At 39.4% G+C, this 21,681-nt stretch overlaps 1 protein-coding gene across 2 annotated transcripts; it reads left to right on the plus strand.

Moving 5' to 3' along the window:
* The first annotated feature begins 2,915 nt into the window (after window positions 1–2,915).
* On the plus strand, window positions 2,916–20,476 carry LOC145469630 (uncharacterized). Of its 2 annotated transcripts, XM_081453389.1 has the most exons (4): window positions 2,916–4,066; window positions 5,417–6,558; window positions 15,817–15,954; window positions 16,652–20,476. In XM_081453389.1, exons 2-4 carry the CDS (start codon window positions 6,210–6,212, stop codon window positions 17,116–17,118), a joined length of 954 nt encoding a protein of 317 aa, XP_081309515.1. In that variant the 5' UTR covers window positions 2,916–4,066; window positions 5,417–6,209; the 3' UTR covers window positions 17,119–20,476. The 2 variants fall into 2 exon arrangements, with proteins under 2 accessions (XP_081309515.1, XP_081309514.1); XM_081453388.1 differs by lacking the exon at window positions 2,916–4,066 and having other exon boundaries at window positions 5,389–6,558.
* The last annotated feature ends 1,205 nt before the right edge of the window (window positions 20,477–21,681 follow it).

The raw sequence follows: 21,681 nt of genomic DNA on the forward strand, positions 1-21,681 counted from the left end.
GCCCACGGTGGTAGATTCCTCTGCTCGGTTCACGAAAATAATACCCAGCATTCGTATATTTTTTTTGGTTGCTTTATAAGTATAAACCAAATTGATGAAATATATTTTATACTTAAAAGCCATTTAAATTCCAAGATTAGTGACAATGGCTCGAGGTGTATTGCGTGACAGTTTCGGATATCATATTCTACGGATCCTTATGCTTCGGTTAATTCTGTTAAATAAAGAAGAGTTTTGCGGGTCTGGGTTTTCGAGACACCTTAAGACACCTTTGAATCAGCAAAAAATTACCTCAAGCTTCATAGCAAGTGGTCGTAAGTCAATTCCATGCACGCGGTAATAAAGGAAGGAAATGAAACGGAAAACAAGACGGTGTACTAACCTGCGACGATACAAACGACAATGATGGTGAGAAAGATTTTCGCTGGCAATCCTGGAGACCTAGCGACAATTTCATGTATTGAGACGCTTATTCCAGTTGTCTGTCCTTTTTGATCATTTCGTAGGCCGGATAGCAGCGCAGATTTGTCGTAACCTGTATTTCCTCATTGTTTACATTCGGCTGCGCCAAATAGACACCACCTCTGACGTCTTTACTCGACCGTCTTGTTTACACGCTAATAATTGAAGAAAAACTGACCCGCCACCCGCAATGCTGGGCGATTTTTTTTTCTGATCTGAAAGAACAGTTGATGTTTTCAAAAACAAGGAGAAGCCTTCAAGTAAGATCGACATTTCGAAGTCTTACCTTTAAATCTGTAACGCGTCACGCCATCCGAAAACGAGAAATAGATGTAAACAAAGGGTTTGCAGAAGTCCCAAAATTAAATTTAGGGTAAAGGTTCGCTCACTATTAGCTTGCAGTTTGTTCTACACAACAGCAAAAAAGACCATCGAACTGAGGATCCACTTTGTTTTTCCATGCAGCGTGACGTTAAAAATAGAATTTTCGCGGGAAAATTTAGCCCAGGCAGTGGTAAGGATTTGGCGAGTTTGAAATATTTACTTAAGTTAACAAAGATGTCACAGCTTAAAAATTCTCTTCTGCAGTCGAGCTAACTAATTTTTGCAGATCTTTCATTAAATCATGAGTAACAATCGCAGAAAGTTGGAATGAGGTGATATTTTTCGCTAAATATTTGTGGGAAATATTTCTGACTAATGATTTTTTTTGGACTTTGCGAGACCAATTACTCCGATTTGCTTGTAGATACCAATTTTAGCTCAACCGGATATTGATAACAATGCAAGAGACTATCACAAAATTGTTTTTTTGTGGAAATAAACTGCCGCACTTTTGAAAAACGACTCGCTGAAAATGGCTAAAATTTGAGTCACTCTCAACTGATTCGGGGGCAATATTTGGCACCTCGTAAAAACCGTAGAATTAAAGCGAAAGACCTCAAATATATCTCAGTCAACTAATAAAGGGACAAATATTATCGCACGAAAATAAGAGTTCCTGGAATTTGTAAGAAGTATCTTTTAGGCTCACCTAAAGTTGCCCGAAATTTCGGCCATTTTCGACCGCTTGAGAGCACAAAATCATGATGTGGTGATATCTCACAGAAAAACGAACGCCTACCTCGGCAAATGTCATGGTTGTTAATCTTTTCGGATAGCTTTTGTACTGTGAAAAGATGAAGGTAAACGGCCGACCTAGATCTTTTGGTACTGCCCGGTTTTCTCTGACAATGACACTTAATCAGCCAAAAGCTAAACATTTTTAAACAAAAAGTGGAAAAAAAAATATTTAAACAATGATAAAACTACCCGGCTCGGGATGAGCATATCAATTTATTGGCCCCCGTCCAAATTAATTTACAGCATGAAGAGAAGGTCTTATTGTTGTTAACGAAAGATCATCATTTCGCCGTATACTGAGATGGTCATCATTATCTTTAAGCCTGGCTTTCTTCTGGGAGAATAGTTTACTGAGATTAAGTCCCCTAAATAGAAGTTATAACGGTAAAAGAAAACGGGACGAGGAAAAGCGACGAATTAAAAGACAGGTGTCATCCATTGAATGTCAAAGTAAATATTAATCTTGAATATTTGTATTAAACTACAGAGGAGAGCCAATAAGGATGATGCCTCAACAGTTTTAAGCACTGGGTATATTAATTTAGGATCACTTAGTCAATACATATTTCAGAGTCGAACGCAGAGAACCTCGGGTATCAGTTTTTTCAAATTTCTGTTTCGGATAAGGTAAGAAATATCTATATCTTGTTGTCACAATTCTACTACCTGTAACTTTTCACAGGTAAGCTTTATTTTGCCAGTTTTCAATTGTATTTTTGTCAACTGAGGAAGTACAATGACGTCGTGCTAAGAAATTTATGCTTACTTGGAATCGCTTCGAGAGTTTGGTTATAACATAATGATCGGTGCCACACAATGGAAGTTTTACGTCCTAAACCGAGGTTTCGCTGAGTGAAAAACGATGGAAAGAATTGGAGAAAGTGAGAATTTTGCAAGATCTCCATTCTGCCGTGTGGCATTGTCGTCACAGATGTGTCTTTATGTCTTTTATCAGGAAGTGTCATCTTTCCATTTTTCTTAATTTCGTTTGGTTCCAGTAAAACATGATTAGAAGTACTACGTAAAAGATTACGGGTAATATCAAAATTGCGTCGGTTGCATTTAATTGTTTGATCGCGTAAAATGTTGTTTCGGGCTGTAGCGAAGTGTGCGTGCTGTTGAAACCGAAACATAGACTGAATAGACTTTTGATGTCTGAAAACTAAGTCATCTTTAGATTGCCCCCCCCCCCCCAAAAAAAAGAAACAGACAAACAAGCAAACGTAAGCAACAAACGCCTGAAGAAACTTCTAGACTTATAATGGAAAAAATTGTCAAGAATATCTACGCTTGTAATGGAAGACGTTTGTTAAAAATATTAAATTGACCAACACCTGAGAGGGTTTACAAACACTTTTTTGGTTGCTATCGTGCTTACAGAGATTAAATCTACACTTAATTCGTCACAAGAATCGCAAGATGAGACTGGAGTTAATTGTGGCCTACAGAATGTTACCTGCGGTCTTCCAGAAAATGATATGCATATCAAAAGCTGATAAAAGTTGAATACAAAGCGAGAAAACGGCTATTTTGCGATCGGCCATTTTGGCTACCTTTAAGGTGAAAATAGTTTTTCTCGATTTTCTCGAATTTAAAGCGTTTCGAGCTTAAAAAAACACTATATCACATTTCGTATCTACCTAGGGGCTATTTGTGGATGAAAAAACAAAAATCGATTTTTTTCGACTTCTGCCACCTTATGTTTGACAATTAGAAAAATTCACTCTTAACCACTGAATTTAAGATATGTACTATAAATATCACCGTAGAACTCTTGCTTTGCTATTCAGTCGATTAAATGGAACAGCGGCCACAGATGGATACGAATTGCTCCTTAGACAGCCTTATAACGTATGATGAAAGCAAACATTGAGATACAGCCAGTGAGTCACAACCTGTAAAAACAAAATATGAAAAGCGGCTGGACTAAGACCCGAAGACAGCTGTGTTGTCTTCGAACGCGTCTTTTCTTAATTAAAAATAAGGAGACAGGTTGTCAAAACAGAAGCCATATTAACCTTGCTTATTTAGGAACAAAGTAAACAGATTGATATAAAGAAATGTTAATAACATAAAATAGGCCAATAAGAATTTGGAAAGTGGTTACCTAATTTTGAGATCACTTTTTTAAGCAAGCATATTTTGAGATCTCGACACATAAAGGACCTGGCGTTCTTCTGGCAGTGGCATAAGGTAAGATAACGATCAATTCGTAAAATAGTACCTGGTTGCAATTAGCAGTTTGGACAACATTGTATTTTCTACTTATTAACTTAGCTCATTGGTGGGTAGCAGATTACAGCAAATTGAGATCCTGTTCAGACTAGTGTCAGTTGATTTGATTGACAAGAAATGAAATGTGAGAAGTGAAATGTGAAGAGTGCCAATATAAATAATGCAAAAAAAAAAAAAGAGCTGGGTAGCTGTTCGTTTTAAGAAGGATAATCTTTGGTATCGACCCCTTTCAATTCCTGCTTCTGAGGTGGGTAAGAAGTGATAGATTACTTGGCTTCACACTAGAGCTTGTAAGTATAATCTTAGTACACTGCCAACCTACTTTGAGGGTGAAGGGGTAAACTATACTTACTTGGACTTAACTTAGTGACCATGCAAACGTTGGTAGATCAAAGAAGCCGAAGTGCGCCGCCAAGTATGGTCTACACCACACTTGAGAACGTACTTGACCGATAGGAAATGAAGCCAACTGAAAGCGATGTGCAGCGTTGCTACAATTCTGATAACGGACCAATAAACAACTTGCTTGAATTTCATTTTCATAGACAGCCTAAACCATTCGACACCAAATGCTCTTCTGCTGTTTCAAGTTTCAACCAGGTCATTTCTTTGCACCCGAAAAACTCTGTTGAACATTGGACGAGTCGCACGGAAATGCATTTTCTAGGTTAACTAAGGCCCTACAGCAATATCTTTACCGAAAACCGCGTTGTTGAGCCGTTCGTTTGTTCCGTTGCTCTTTAGCAGCAAAGCAACTATATGCATTTCCTCACGATTTTACTGCCGAACAATCGCATTTGTGATATGTATGATTGATTTCACTGCAAAAATGCTTCAAGTAATATACTTTGTCATCAGGTGTGAAGCCAAGTTTTCTAAAGAGCAATTTCAGATTTTTAACTGGACTTGAGTCAAGTGCTTACTTGAAACTAACTTAGCTTCTGGTGATGTGAAGTTTATATGAAATAATTCATATAAACTTCTAGCTTCTGGTGTGAAGCAAACAAGTTTATCACCATCAGTCCTGGTCGCGCCATAGGACGCTTAAGGCCTCATTTTACTACGTTCTTATTTCCTATTGCACTAGTTTTAGTGTAGACGACTTAACTTGGCATAATTGAAACTCCCGCTTAAATTTATCTTTTGCAAGATCTCAATTTCGTGAAATTAAAAGTGAGAAAAAACCGGTTCGGGATGAGCGAATGCTAACATTGGCGAGGGATAAGGGAAGTAGAAGGTCAGTTATTTTCCTAAACACTTATGTGAGAGCTTTTTACCTTTTTAGGCGACTAATGAGCTGAAATTTTTCCGACAGAAAGTTTTGTTGTAAATGAAATAGTTTTCCTGCACTGTTGGCCCGATGTCCGGTAAATAAAAATTATGAAAATAAAATGGAATCTCAGTAACAAAAGTAATAGAGGCAAATCAAGTTTTTCAAATTCTCCATTTGAAAGACAGACGTCATGCAGTTGTCATGCATTTAATAAAAAAGTAAATATTGATATCAATTCAAAACCAAATTTAACTGCAAAGGAGAGCCAATAAGGATGATGCCTCGACAGCGGCAGGCATTGCGTAAATTAATTTCTATTTTCAGAGTCCAACACAGAAGACTTCGGATATCAGTTCTTTCAAATTTCTGCTTTAGACAAGGCAACAAACAAATGTATTTATATCTTTTTACAGTTCTACCACCAGTTGCTTTTCAAAGCTGGGCCTCTACATCTTTTTTCAATTCCCCCTTGTTCAGGAAGTAAATCACGCGCTGAGCCGGAAATGTGCTCAACGAAAATCGTTACGAAAGTTTGATTGTAACTGAAGTTTTGGTGTCACGTAGGGAATTTTACGCTCTAAACCGAAATTTCGCTAACTGTAAAACATAGAGTTTACTAATTACACTTTAATTAGTCAAAACACATAAAAGAAAGTTGGTAATTTGCTAATTATCGCGGAGAGTACCATCCTCCCAGGGGCAGTTAGTCTGGTCAAGAGAAGGCTAAGGGCTAAAGTGATGTGAACGAAAGTACTTGTAATCGTACTTGTAATCGAAACAAGATTGGGACCTTGAAGCTCTACCCAATTTGAAGAGAAAGGGCAGTGGATTTCCCGGTGTTTGGCAAATCCAATGCTGCCGAGCCAGACGCGGCGGCAAATCACAACCAATGCGCTACACAGTCTAAAAACACAAAGGAAAGTTCCGCTCACACAGCATACAAACCCAAATGTTTTGTAACAGAACTTTCAAAATGTCCAAAATTTGCGATAGACAACGAATATTTTGTTGTAGCCCTTGGGATTTCATTTCCCGCAAGCATTTTCCTCAATTCTCTTTACAATTTCAATTACGTCTCAAATCATTCTAAAATTTGGGTCATTTCTTCAATTTTGAGATGCTCGTTTTTATCTCGCTTATAGCAGACATTATGAATCCCAAGTTCTGGCTCTCAGTTGCGTTCCTGATGTCCCGGATTGGTGTATTTCAAGCTGCTGCCCAATGTCAACCAGCAGCGGAATACTCTATTAGAGGAATGTTCCTCAGAGGCCACACCTTTAAAACGTTCAAGATCGAATGGCATGAAAGCTGCTATTTCAGGTGTGCCGAAGAAGTCACGTGTCAAAGCTACAATTACGTCATTGATCAAAACCTCTGTGAATTGAACAATCGAACCAAGGAAGCAAGACCTGGAGATTTCATAGCGGATCAAACAAGGTTCTACATGAAACGAGCAAAAAACAGAGGTACACCACTTCAATTCCCCTTTCTTGTTTGTCTCTCATTTACAATGCAGCCATATTGAATGCTAGCCTGTGTATCTGGCAAAATTTTGCCTGCGAGCACTTAGTTTTGGCGGTGATCCTTCCAATGGAAGCTGGGAAGCGGGGAGCAGTCAGGCTGAGTTTTTATCCCTCTTGATTACAGCACTCTCTAAGTCTCGTTAGCCTGAATGGTACCGAATCATGTAGTTTTTAAAGCGCTACGGACAATTATTGGAGTATGGCGCGCTTTATAAATTCATTTATTATTTATTACTATTCTCACTGGGACCATCTCGTACAAACGCCCCAAATCTCTCCTGGATTCAAGGATAAAAATCCCCGCGCGCTCGTAGTCTCCTGGGTGTTCTGTTTCACACAGGTTTTGTATAAATAGACGTGTTTTGGCCTGTTTAATCCTCTTTTCGTTAAACGTTCGCCAGTCGTTAGCTTGGCGTCCCTCCCTCCTCCCCGCAGCGACGACCATTGTTGCCATCCTAGCTAGCTCCCGCTCCTTTTCGCCTCCGGGCTCGCTTCTTCCCATATCTTATCCTTGCCTGGGGCGTTTGGGAGTGAGGGCTCCCAGTGGGAATTTATTACTATTTATTGAAATCCCAAAAGCCACGTAATCATTCGCCCGAAATGAACTCCATTAATTAAGATGAATACATTGAATGCAATGTGCATATGTTAACACGCTAGGCCAACAGTTGCATCTTTACGTTCTATTTGACAATTAAGAGAAGATTGGCCAACTAAGATGAAAATTGTTAGGAGCTCAAACCGCAGTCGAGAGTTCTCACAGCCATTCGCGGAAGCAATAAGACGGCTATAAACTTCAGTTACTGGAGTTAGATAAAGAAGTTAAATTTCATTTCTTTTTCAAAATATTGTTACGATATATATGGACGAAAAGGAGCGAGATTAATATGCGAACAACACGACTTTTCGTATAGTGTGATCGTCGGGTGAGGGTAGTTCTGAAAAGAACTGTTGTTGTTAACTGACGTTTCGACAACCTGAGCGGAAGTCATCTTCAGAGTCAAGTGAATAGTGTTTGTCAGTCGATGATGTTATAAGTCTGGTCCGTTGAACGTTATTGGTCAGTTTAGCCATGATGGTATTGGCTGAAAGACTCGTGTAAAGTTTGTCATCCGTCATTGGTGGGTTTCGATCCGTCTATTGTTAGTCAAATTGGTCGGTATTTGGTCCATGTATTGATCTTGTAAACTGCTCCCTGTCTGTTGTTTGGTTCGTCCCTGTCTTTCACGTTGGTCAGTAAGTGTCGTAGCTTAGTTGTAGGTTTGTGGGCTACACGGATGTTGTAGGGCTGTAGGATCCGTGAGATGGTCTCAGAAGTGCCATTGATGTAAGGTATAGTCACGGTAGTAACAGGTGCAGGGTTCCTGTTCGTAGCGTCAACTTCAGTAGGTCGGAACTACCCTCACCCCGACGATCACACTATACGAACTACTGATTCTCCTGGGCTCAAACCATTTACTATTGTAACACTCTTGCTAATTATGCTTACAAGAGGCCCCGCGGGACATCTGGTATTTTCGCGCGCGCGTGAGGTCAATATGTTAATAAGACTAGTAGTTTAAATTCTCTGGCAACGGTCAAACTAACATCCTTCTAGTTATATTAGAGCTAGTCGTTGAATTGTCGCTGTTCTTATAATTTCCTTTTCGCGATCATCGTCTACCAGAAGTCAATCATTCATTTCGGGAAAAAGCTGTAAGTTTGTGTTTTTCGGGGTTTGTCCGTTCAGCCGTCGAATGTTGTAAATAATTGTTTATTTTTGTTCTATTTTCAGTCAAATTCGTTGTCGTGAGTAAACTTAAACGTTTGTTCTTTTTTTAAAACGATGTTTGGAGACCGATCGAGATTGGCTTCGCGATATGGCGGTAACAACTATAACACGACTCTTTGAGGGAATATTGTTTATTTGCGCTCTTGTAATGTCATTTGTCGCAAATGACACTACAAAGGCGCAAATAAACAATAAAAAAGTATTATCATTATCATTATTATCAATATACAAGGCCAAATGATATCAAGAATGCCCGTTTTAATAATACAAGAGAATAATGAATTCAAAGTCACTTCAAATTATCATGTAATTGTTGATTCAACCAGCTCTTAAAAATTACAGGAAAAATTGGATAAAATCGTCTATAAATAATAGACACATCACAAAGTTATCTGTGAGAGTACTTTGTGTTAGTGGTTGGCCTTTTTCCGATTTAACTTTAGCACAGAATTTCGAAGTAATCCATTTACCTCGACCCTTGTTACACAGTTGAAGTCAACTTTCAGCTTTTGTTTGTCACACCATTTCTCAGATTTCATCACCCACAAAGTGGCTTTCTCCGTATTTTCCGCCTGAGCTTTTGCTTCTAATTTGTCCAAATCTGAGTTTTGACCCCTTATTTCTTCCATTACTTCAGGTTTCGTTCGTTGACGATTCGACGACTGAAAAAACTGCAGTGTGAAACTAGAGTTTCGTAAGTGAGTGGTTTTCTCTCGTCAGCGCTACCCTTACTCTAATTGGTTAAAATCCGTCGGATGATGAGACAAGAACCAATCAGCTGCAGGGCTGATATGCATTTGCAGCCAGTTGTCAGTCATTTGCGGCCCGCTGAGCACGTGTTTTTAAGAGGCCGAGTGAAACATACTAGCAAAAGTATGGCTTGGTGACACAACAACACAAGTTCACGAGGCTTGCTCAACACTACAAATTTATTCTCTAAGCATCTTGGGTAATTCAACAGCTTAACACAGCTTCCGGTTACGAATATATTACACTGCTTTCCCCCAGATTTTCAGGATGCACTTGTACCCAAGACATAGTGATAACCTAAAGTTACAGGTTAAGTTTAACAACTGGTTTCTAATCCTTTGAGATCTTCGCAAAACTGTAGGTGGACTACTTACAACTAAAGGAGATACAACAGTATCCTCGTTTTCAGGCGGATCTACATGTGGTTCAGAAGTACTATCGAGAGGATTCACATTACCATCATTTATTTTCTGACTACTTGATTCAGGCACCACGACATCTGGCTCACTGACATCATCTGGTACATTATCATGTGCTCTTATCATGTGATCAGTGTGTACATTTCTGGTTTTGTGTCCTGTCCTAACTACATAGGTTCTGGGCCCACAAACTTTAATTATAGTGCCTGGAATCCACTTACCAGTCTTAGAGTTAGCCCTCGAGTTTCGTACCCGCACCCTGTCATTTCCTACAAAGGATCTTTCCCTCTTACATTTCAAATCCTTATACATTTTCTGTTTCTCTCGCTTATTCTCTACAACTTGTGCCAGATTAGGCTTAATCAGACTTAACCTTGTTCTTAGGCGACGCTTCACCATCAACTCAGCGGGGGTCACACCAGTTGTACTGTGAGGGGTTGTGCGATACCGAAATAGAAAATTAGCAAGTCTGTGTTTCATAGAGATGCCCTTTTACCCTCAAGCACTTGTTTAACTAAAGCATCCTTAACAACTCTCACAGACCTCTCCGCTGCCCCATTAGATTGAGGGTGATAGGGTGGAACCAACGTGTGCTTGATGCCGTTTTTGCGCATGAATTCGGCCAATTCAGCGCACGTAAACTGTGGTCCGTTGTCAGACACCACCTCTTCAGATAAACCATGAGTAGCAAAAATTAAACGGAGCTCATCAATAGTCCGTTCAGTAGTTGTAGAGCTCATATGTTTCACTTCAATCCACTTTGAGTGGCTATCGATTACTAAAAGGAAGTAATCATTACCCTTTTGACAGAAATCAATATGGATCCGTTGAAATGGTCTAGCTGGCCACTTCCATGGGATCAGGGGTGCACTGGGTGGGGCATTTCTAACATTTTGGCATACTGTACATACTCTCAATGCTTCCTCAATTTCCTGATCCATTTTTGGCCACCACATGCATGTACGAGCAATTGCTTTCATACCACATATACCAGGGTGTTCCCAATGCAACTGCCCCAGCATTTTGGCTCTAAAGATTGGTGGAATAATCACCCTAGAGCCCCAAAGGACACAATCCTGTTCACAGGACAGCTCATTTCTTCTATTATGATAGGGTTTGAGGGTCTCATCAGGACACCCTTCTGGCAAACCTGACATCACAAATTGATGTACCTTAACAAGTACAGGATCTACAAGGGTTGCCTTTCCTAAATCCTCTGCAGTGATTGGAAAATCATCATCAATTACACTCACACTGTAGACCACACCCTCACTTCCCGCTGTGGAGTCCTCTGTGGTAGCCTTGATAGAACATCACAGTTAGCATGGTCTTCAGATCTTTTGTATTCAATCTCATAGTCATACGCTGAAAGTACTAGAGCCCACCTCTGCATCCGAGCTGCTGCTAGTGTGGGGATAGCGGATTTGGGATTGAAAATTCCCAACAATGGTTTGTGATCAGTGATCAGGGTAAATTTACGCCCATACAAAAAATGGTGAAATTGTTTTACACCAAAAACAATTGATAATGCTTCACGCTCAATTTGTGCATAGCTCCTTTCACTTGAACTCAGTCTCCGAGAGACATAGGTTATTGGCCGCTCCTGGCCATCATCCATCACTTGGCTTCAATTCCTGAGCGAGAGACTTTTCGTTCCTATGTGGAAAGAATGGAAATGTTCTTCATGGCAAATAATATCATGGAAGAAACAGGCGAGGGTAAAGAGGAAGCCAATCTCGCAGTTGCAAATAGGAAACGTGCTTCCATTGCTCATGGTGAACCATTTATGCTCATTTCTACAGTATAACTTTTGTTGGTAGGATTATCTGTACCAACTGCATACATGGAATAAATACCTAACTCATCATTATGATCACAACCTTCTGTGTTTAATTCTAACACACTATGAAGATTACCTTTTCGCTCCTGGTTGTTTTGTTTTCATGCTAGACTCAACATCTTAACTGCAACAAACTGATGCAAGGTGACCTACTTTGGCGCTGGATTGTAATGTTTCTCCAATGCTTTGACAATGTCCGCAAAAGGAGTGTCTTTTGGTTTCACTGGTGCCAGCAGATTGCTCAGGTTAGAATATGCTTCGGGTCCAATCTCAGTCAGAAAGATAGCACGTTTCCTATTTGCAACTGCGAGATTGGCTTCCTCTTTACCCTCGCCTGTTTCTTCCATGATATTATTTGCCATGAAGAACATTTCCATTCTTTCCACATAGGAACGAAAAGTCTCTCGCTCAGGGCTGAACTCGCCGACACGACCAAACAATCCAATTCCCGCCATTTTGATAGCACGTGCTCAAACTTTGATCAAGTTGCCTCGGTCGAAAACAAACTTTTTTCCTCACACAGAGAAAATCAAATTTTCACTGGATTTCTCATGCGTCTTTGTGCATGTAGCGTATCCCATCCTCGCCGCCAAAATGAAACATACTAGCAAAAGTACGGCTTGATGACGTAACAACATGTTCACGAGCTAGGCTTGCTCAACACAACAACTTTATTCTCTAAGCATCTTGGGTAATACAACAGCTTAACACAACTTCCGGTTACGAATATATTACACCAAGTTTCTGTTTGGTCACGTATTTTGATAAGTTGGCGCATCCAGGTGACGGTCCCGTTATCTCTGAACAAGAATAGCAGCCTCGCACTGATACTGTCGTTTGCAGCAACAAAATTGTGCTCGACAACAGCATATGCACGATATACACCTGTGTCAAAATTTTAACAGGACTTCGAATTTAAAATTATTTTAAAATCCCACAGTCTGGATCCAAAAAAAATTGGTGATTACCTCTTGCTAACCGAGTTCGAGGTCCGTACTGTAAGTTGCGGACCTGGTTTTTCTCCCTTCGATTTATGCACGCGGGCAATAAATCGACAGGGAAAAAACGAGGATCCGTAACTTACGGTACGGACCGAGAAGACGAGGTTAGTAAGATATTTCTAACATCTCGACTCTGTGTCTGACGGGTTTCGGGAACGATTTTTATTCACGCGGAACAGCTTCAAATTTCAGAAGCACGTCGAAAGCAAAACGTGTCAATTTGAAATCGTTGTTTTAAAAGTGGTTAGCAGGTTTTAAGAGTGTGTCCATGAGAAAACCAGGCAGGAGGTGATACAGCTCAAATCACTGATTTCGCTCAAACTTGGTACAAATGTTGGGTTTGGTGAGTCAATGACTATGGCAAAAACTAAGGTCAAAATATTTTATTCCCTTCAAGCTAGGGGACCTCCTACAAAAAATGGCCGTTTGTCACTAATTTATGCATATTTAATTGGCTGTCTTTGATTTAGTATTTCTACAACAACAGAGGCCATGTGAAAATGAAATCCACTGGATCATGTTCTACTATTATCAGTCTCAGAGCACAGGTATTCATTTGAACTAGACAATTTGTTTCTCAACGTGGCTCCATCTTAAGTAAGGTGAATATTTCGTGGTGTTGTGAATAGCTAGCCTTTTAAAATTGATGGCAAATATCTGCACTGGGCAACAGCAAATACGCATTATTCTAGCATGAATAAAGAGAGCAATCACTAAAGTTGTCAAAAAAGCCATAAAATGTTTGGGGACTTCAATAGTTTTTCTATGTTGGCATACTGTTTACATATATAGGACTTTATGATTTTTGGCCATTTCATTAACATCCACTAAAACACAAAAGTCATTTTTCTGTCTTAACCCATTGACTCCTGGAGCTTCTCGCCAAAAACGCATTTTTTGGACATTTTGGAGATTTTCAGGCTGGATATGGGCCAAATTAGCTCCAATCTACTCAAAAAGGCATTTGCAACATGACAGCATGCCTTTCTTTCCACTAGCATCGCGTTTTACGACATTTTTGCTCGGGCATGCGCAGAAATCAAAATGAAAGTGACCTACGTCTTTAGGCTTTTCGATTTTTTTTTCTTTTTCGCTTTCCCTTTTCCTCCTTTTCTTTTCTTCTTGCTGCAGTGATTGACCTTCTACCGGGCTTGCTTTCAGTTTAAAACATTCTGAGAAATCATCGAGACGGGCGATTTTTGCCAAGGAGTAGCCAAGTGTAGTGGCAAGGAATTTTGCTCTGAATTTTTCACTCAACTTTTTCAGCATTTTTGTGCATATCTCAGGCTCCATTGGGCCGATCACTCTGATCTGGGTATCATTGGAAAGATCTTTGCCTGCTGCAGACGTTGAGCATGGATGATGCCAATTTTGGTCAAAGGTGATGACGTCAGAAGTGGAAGAAAGGCCAAGGTTCGTCACGGCCGGTTACGGCCGGCACAGGAGTCAATGGCCACCTCGAAATCAACAAGAAATATCTACCTAAGTACTTTCCTATCAATTTCTAGTATAAATTCGGCAAAAAGAAACACTTGAGACATTTCTTTTATATATTTTCAGAGCTACATTTTGTGGCATTCTCACGGGTCTGCCTAATGTCTGCAAAATGTCCAGAACGTTTTGTGTCATCTGTTCCGTTGCTTCGACCCCGAGGTTTAAAGACAATATCCATTTCCATCCCGCTTTCATCATCAGAGATATCAACATTTGTCGAAAAAACTACTCAAAATGCCGTTTAAAATACAGAGAGAGCGATCACTGTTGTTTTAACATACAGATTGCTTTTAAATCCATCACAAAACACTTCGCCATCTTTAACTTACCCGTTGAAAAGTCAGCGGTTGTCTTCTTTCATTTCGGCAGATAAATCATGTGTGGTGATACAAATTGTACCGCTTAATATCGTCAAAGATGGCGGAATGTTGTGTGGTGGGCTTTGAAAGAAATCTGTATGCTATAACACTTGCAGCAGTGATGGCTCTTCCTGGATTCTAAACGGCCTTTTCAGCAGCTTTCTCAGCAAATGTTGATATCTCTGATGACCAAATTGGGATGGAAATGGATATTTTCTTTAAACTTCGGGTCGAAGCAACGGAACAGATGACACGAAAATGGACATTTCGCAATCCAAGAATCAACGAGAGCGCAAAATCGCGTCTAAGTGACATGTATGTAGTAGTTATTTCTCTTTTCCATTCTATTTTACGCCTGAAAACCTAAGTTGAGGGAACTTACGAGTTGAATCTTCTTCTATCGCGTTTTATATCGTGAGAATGCCACAAAATGTAGCTCTGAAAATATATGAAAGAAATGTTTCAAGTGTTTCTTTTTGCCGAATTTAAACTGGCAATTGATAGGAAAATACTTAGGTAGATATTTCTTGTTGATTTCGAGTTAGGTTATGACAGAAAAATAGCTTTTGTGTTTTAGTGGATGTTAATGAAATGGCCAAAAATCATGAAGTCCTGCGTAAACAGTATGCCAACACAGAAAAAATATTCAAACATTTTATGGCTTTTTTTTGACAACTTTAGTAATAGCTCTCTTTATTCATATTAGAATAATGTGTATTTGCTGTTGCCCAGTGCAGATATTTGCCATCAATTTTAAAAGGCTATTCACAACACCACGAAATATTCACCTTACTTAAGATGGAGCACGGAGAGAAAACAAATTGTCTAGTTCAAATGAATATCTGTGCTCTGAGACTGATAATAGTAGAACATGATCCAGTGGATTTCATTTTCACATGGCCTTTCTTGTTGTAGAAATACTAAATCAAAGACAGCTGGTAAATATGCATAAATTAGTGACAAACGGCAATTTTTGTAGGGGGTCGCCCTAACTTGAAGGGAATAAAATATTTTGACCTTAGTTTTTGCCATAGTCATTGACTCACCAAACCCAACATTTGTACCACGTTTGAGCGAAATCAGTGACTTGAGCTGTATCACCTCCTGCCTGGTTTTCTCATGGACACACTCTTAAGACATAATTTATAATAAAAGAAAGTTTTAAACTTTTACTTGCTATAAAAGTTAAGATCACTTGGTGATAAATCACGAAACAGTTTGACAATAAAAACAGCTTTAAATTTTAGCGGGCTGTACAGTAGAGTCGCCCTCTAAATTGATCATTCACAGCTTACGTAGTAACTGAGAGATATAATAGTAAATAAAATACAAAATGGACAAACAAATAAGACCAAAACTAGATGTTTGGTAGAAAGCTAGCTCCCATGTTTGAATTTTGATACATCGAACGTGAACCATAGGAGCTCTGCAAGGGAATATGACCTGTTTACTAAACTACAAAGTGTATCTGTTTTGTTCTTGCTAACATTTGAATGAAAAATAAACTACTTCTGCACGATCTTGAAAAAAATATCTTTTTGAAAGTGTTTCCTTCTTTATCACGCAGTCCCTCTTGGCTCCATTCAAGAGCTTCCTGCTGAATCGTGCAGTGAGATCAAGGCGAGTGAAGGAAATGAGATGACTAACGGGGATTACTGGATATACTCTGATGGGAATGCTCAGACAATCCTGGCTCGCTGTAAAGGTGCGGCATGTTAGTCTATTGGTAAAGTAGCTCAACCTTGTAGCACCTCCATAAAAATAATTAGGAATTTAATCGATTAATCGATCAACCAATCAATTTTGTAGCAAGCAGTCTTGCTGTTTTCAACGGCACAAGAATAAAGCAAAGCGTGCAAAACAATCAAGAGGTGAGAGTTGATTTGCAGAATTGTTAGATTTCTGTCCACTCTTGGGATCTTTGGACAGGAGCAACTGCTTTTATAGTAAACGGGTTTACCTTATTAGTTTCAAATAGTGAGAAGGCATGAAATAAGAAACAAATATTTTTTCAAAATTGTGTCAGGTTAGCACTTACCTTTTACATAACATCTTAACATTGTTGTAATAGTCCCTTGAGCAGAAAGGGCGTGGAACAGGATCCAAATGTATGACGCGAAACAAACTCTTGCTTAGGGTGAACTTATCAGTCAGCAATTGTTTGACCCAACAGTTACTTACTCTTAACTGCGATCTAGTTCTGTTAAGATAGAGCGTTTCTCATTTCCTTGATTTACAGTTTCGTCGTTTCCAAAAGGTGTTTGCTTTAGTATTATTATTTTTTGTTTCGTTTTGTTTTGTTTTGTTTTGTATTTGTTTGTGTTTTGTTTTTGTTTTTGTTTTTGTTTTTTGTTTTTGTTTTTTTTTTCATTTCTGCTGCCTATCGTTGAAATTCATTTTAGAGAACTGGCAGAAGATAAACACAGATCCTGTTTGCTTTGGAGCACGAGATAACCAGTATGGCGCCTTTAACATCACAAAGAGTGGACTTCTCAAGACAATGAAGCTCGTCCACAAGTCGGGTTCGATCAAATGCAACAAAAATGAGCCGGCATCCTACTGGGGCTGCGCATATGAACCATCGTATGGCAAAAACGGCTTACTGACTATCATTACCAATGCACAGCAAGAAGTCATCCTGCCATCTGCTAAAGAATTGCAACACAATTCTTGCACCAAAAACCACTATTACCGCCTTAATGGAACTACCCACACATCTCCAGAGCTCGTTTTCCGCGATCTTCCCAATAATGTGTCGGTGTCACCCAATCAGGAGTTGCAGATATGGTACGGACAGGATTGGATCGATTGTGCTGACGTTGGCAACAATGGCACAACATGTGTTGATGTGTATGCGTGGTATGCTTAAAATCACATGAGCCTCTGATTTATCGGGAACAAATAAGGTATTGAAATGATGTAAGTTTCATTTCAAGGAAGGCGCTGAAAACGTTAACGTAAACACGGCTCATATTTATCCTCTCTTGTATTAAATCTTGTAACTTAACGCAAAAACGAAGGAAGAGATTCACTGAATGAAGTTTTCAGTATAGTAGAAATGTTGAAGTAGCGTTACGCAATTACCGAGACGTCTTTAAATGTGTATGCTGCCATTTTTCTTTTTTTTTTTTTCTTTTGTTTTTCTTTTTCTTGCTGGCTCGGTTCGTAATAGTAATTAACATCCAGGCTCTCACCAAAAGTTTGTAATCTTGACAACTTCTTAAACAAAAGTATCATTTCAAACTACAGTATGACATATTAAGTCTAAAAAACTATAAATATAAGAATGTGAATTAATTGAACCGCGCGTCTCGGCTTAAGTCTGAGCAAGGGAGAATGTCAGAGAAGAATTTAACTCTTTGTTATATCACACCAAACATAAATAAATACCAAGCGTTACCGATTGAACCTTTGGTGATGTGTCTTCCAGTATTGTATGCTCCTTTGTAAAGCTACTTACAAGTAGCTCTGAATCGACGTGGAAAAAGTATGATTTTAAATAACAAAGTGCAGCTCCAAGGTAATATCGATACTCTCCCCAAAGAAAGGATTGGAATTTCCTGAGGGTGGGGGAAGGGAGATCTGTAAGATCAATACATTTAAAGAAATGTATGAAGTTAATTGGAATTTTCAGACAGTACCGGGGGTATATCTTAGTTTTGAAAATATGTCTTCCATTGGGGAGGGATGGACATTTTCTGAACTACACAATACCACACTTTCTGATCTGGACATGATTAATCATTGCAGTTGTACACAACTGAAGCAGTTGTGAAATTAAAGCCTTGAAAAAAATCCAAGGCTGTCTTGAAATCGATTGAACCGATGTACAGGGGTGCTTGCCACTAAGCACTCTGTTTCAAGATATTTCTAAGGATGAAGATCTGTTCTTGCCTTAATCTCTGCTCGACTTCTTCCTGCATCCGGATCAGTAGCATTCGACAGAAGATCTTGCATCGTACTGAGAGTAAGGATGTCCGTCGATGGTTGTTATAAAATAGACCGATCACCTTTCGTCGATATTTTGGACAAGGCAGCTTTCCGTTAGTCAGACGGAGCTTTACACTGATCGACCGTCCATAAATGATGAGTGCATGTTTTTTGTCAAATGGTTCCGCAATCTTAAAATATCTGAATTCCCGTTCAATTTCTTTGAGCCAGTCGTCGTACGATTTTCCTTTGGCTATCGGGTCATCTCCTAGGGTAAATGGTTGAGATTTCAGATTTCTCGTTGCCGTAATAACTTGCACTGGAGCTGCTCGGCCGGTATCTGCTTGTTCTGTCAAATATGTTTTGTCGATCGATCGATTCACGCGTTGTAGTATTTTGCTTGCTTGCTTCTCTCGCTGGGCTTCAAACTTTGCTTGCTAGGTTTCTCTGGCTTTCTTTTCTACTGCTGTTGTTTAAACGAGCGTGTTTTCCTCGTCGCCAGTGCAATAGACTCCCTCTTTCGCTTAGTCCGTCATGCGCGACACCAGAGAAAACCGCGAGAAAAAAATGGCCGCGGGAACTCCCGGGGGCATGAAGAAAGAGGGACTACCTCCGAGTGATTTTTCGGTGTAAATTTTATAATCTCATTACACGTGCCCAATAGGATACGTCCTCTCATTATCGACGGCAAAGAAGTCAATTTGTAACGATTTTTAGCCGTGTCTGTAGGCTTGAATTTAAAAGTTATTGCGAAATTTTCAAATGCAGAGTTTCAACCAGGAATGCACATTATCATTTGACATAGGAGATCTTCCAACTGCAGTGACATGTTTGCTGATAGCAGCGGAAAGTTTCAAGCAAATGTCCTGTTTCAAGTGAAAGGCCGGTTTAATCTTTCAAACGGACGGTAGAAAGGCCAAGCTCAGTCAATTCATATTAACGGAATTGTTCTTCGACGATGCTGTTGACCTAGTGTTGAGCGCCGAAATCATTAACACGCTCGCATTCGGGTTCGAGGCGAAAAGCTTTGTCAAACAAAACACTTGATAAATTTAATTCTTTCCATAACCTGCTGGCAGAATCTCAAGAACATTGCGGCCTGTGAGACGCAATTTGCTCCGGTTCCAAAGCTTTCTATTTTCAGAGAGCGAGATAAACATTCCTGCAATACGTCACACGTATCTCGAAGGTTGAAAACGTGTTGCCAACGCTCCTAATATAAGCCAATCATATTTTTGAGTTGTGAGAGCAACGCATAATTCAAACTCCCTGGCTTAGGCAGTAGTCCCTCCTTTCATGCGCGTCTCGCTCGACGGACTAAGCAAAAGAGGGACTACTTGTAGTCTACCGGTGTAAAACCCGCGATTCTTTCTCTAAATAAATGCTTTTAAAGACAAAACACTTAGCCGACTACATGTGACAACGTGGCACTGTAAAGCGATGCTTATCCGCATGTGCAAACTGAACTATACTGGAATTGTCGGAATGGTGGACTGGATATTATACATATGTGAACTCATTAGTCCCTCGAAGTCATCTTCTTTTTCCATTCAAATGGTGAAAGAAATTTGAAATTTTTAAAATTGATACATGTCATGTCAAGGTGAGACGATCTTTTGGTTGCTTTTTCTAAGGACTGTACCCGTCAGGAGTAAGACATGATTCAGTTTGTTTGTATGACAGATGTAAAGCTTACTCCTGCTCGGTGAGCTTTCATTTTTATTCACCAGCGCGTGGGTTTTCTTCTCTATGAAGTAAATACAACGTCTTCCCGTGATAAGAGGCTGATAAAACAGGCACATACTGTATAGTAAATTCCACGGGAATGAAAGCTTGACTTGCAACTAAGATAAATGACGCTCAAGTTTCCGAAAGCTGAATACTTTGCCTTTCAAGAAAAAGTATCGCTAAGTTTTGGTTCTCCTTTACACGAAAACGCAAATTAAGTTTAGATTTCTTTTTTCAACTTTTGCGATCGGCCATTTTGGTTACCTTTAAGGTGAAAATAGTCTTTCTCGATTGCCTCGAATTTAAAGCGTTTCGAGCTTAAAAAAACTATATCACATTTCATATCTGCCTAGGGACTATTTGTGGATGAAAAAAATCGATTTTTCGACTTGTGCCACCTTATGTTCGACAATTAGAAAAATTCACTCTTAACCACTGAATTTAAAATATATGCTATAAATATCAGCGTAGAACTCTTGCTTTGCTCTTCAGTCGATTAAATGTAACAGAAGCAACAGATGGATACGAATTGCTCCTTAGACAGCCTCGTCACGTATGGTGTAAACAAACATTGAGATACAGCCAGTTAGTCACAACGTGTAAAAACAAAATATGAAAAGCGGCTGAACTAAGAGCCGAAGACAGCTGTGTTGTCTTCGAACGCGTCTTTTCTTAATTAAAAATAAGGAGATAGCAAGTGGTTGTTTTGGATAACATTGTAGATTCTACCTGTTATTATTGATGGGTAGAAGATCACGGAAAATTGAGATCCTTTTCAGACTAGTGTTAGTTGATTTGATTGTCAAGTAATGAAATGTAAGAAGAGAACATTGATGCAAAAAAAGTGCTGGGCGGCTGTTCGTTAATATCGAGTTTCATTTAAAGTTTTTTTTTTTAAAAATTAAAGATGGATAACCCTTGGTATCGACCCCTTTCAATTTCTACTTCAGAGGTAGGTAAGAAAAGATAGATTATTTTTATCATTATCAATCCTGGTAGCGCCATAGGACGCTCAAGGCCTGAGTATGTTATTATTTCGTACTGCGCTAATTTCAGTGTAGACTTTACTAGGCATAATTGAACTCCCGCTTGAATCTATCTTTTGCAAGATCTCAATTTCATGAAAATAAAGTGAGAAAAAAAACGGTTCGGGATGAGCAAGTGCTAACATTGGCGACGTATAAGAGAAGTGGAAGGTCAGTTATTTTCTTCAACATTTATGTCAAAGCTTTCCACTTTTTAGGCGACTAAATACCTCTTACTGACCAATTTCGAGGTCCGTACTGTAAGTTACGGATCCTTGTTTTTCCCCTTCGCTTTATGACCCGCGCGCTTCGCGCTTGGGCCATAAATCGAAGGGGAAAAACGAGGATCCGTAACTTACAGTACGGACCGAGAAGACGAGGTTAGTAAGCTATTTGTATATCTCTACTGTGTGCCTGACGGGTTCGGAAACGATTTCTATTCAAGCGGACTCGGAAAATCGCTTCAGGAGTTTGATTGTAACTCAATGGGAAATTTCACGTTCCTAATCGCCGAAATTTCGCTGACTGGAGAACATTGAGTCTACTTATTACACTTAAATTAGTCAAAACACTAAATGAAAAAAAAGTTGGTAATTTGCTACTTAACATAAAATATACCATCCTCTCAGGGTCAAGAGAAAGCTAGGCAAAGAGCGATGCGAACGAAAGTACTTGTAATTGTCTCAATGAAAGGAAAGGAGTCGGCTTTTGTGAGCAAGCGAAACAAGATTGGGACCTTGAAGCTCTAC

Source organism: Orbicella franksi, chromosome 15 (genome assembly GCF_964199315.1).
Source record: "Orbicella franksi chromosome 15, jaOrbFran1.1, whole genome shotgun sequence".
Lineage (NCBI taxonomy): Eukaryota > Metazoa > Cnidaria > Anthozoa > Scleractinia > Merulinidae > Orbicella > Orbicella franksi.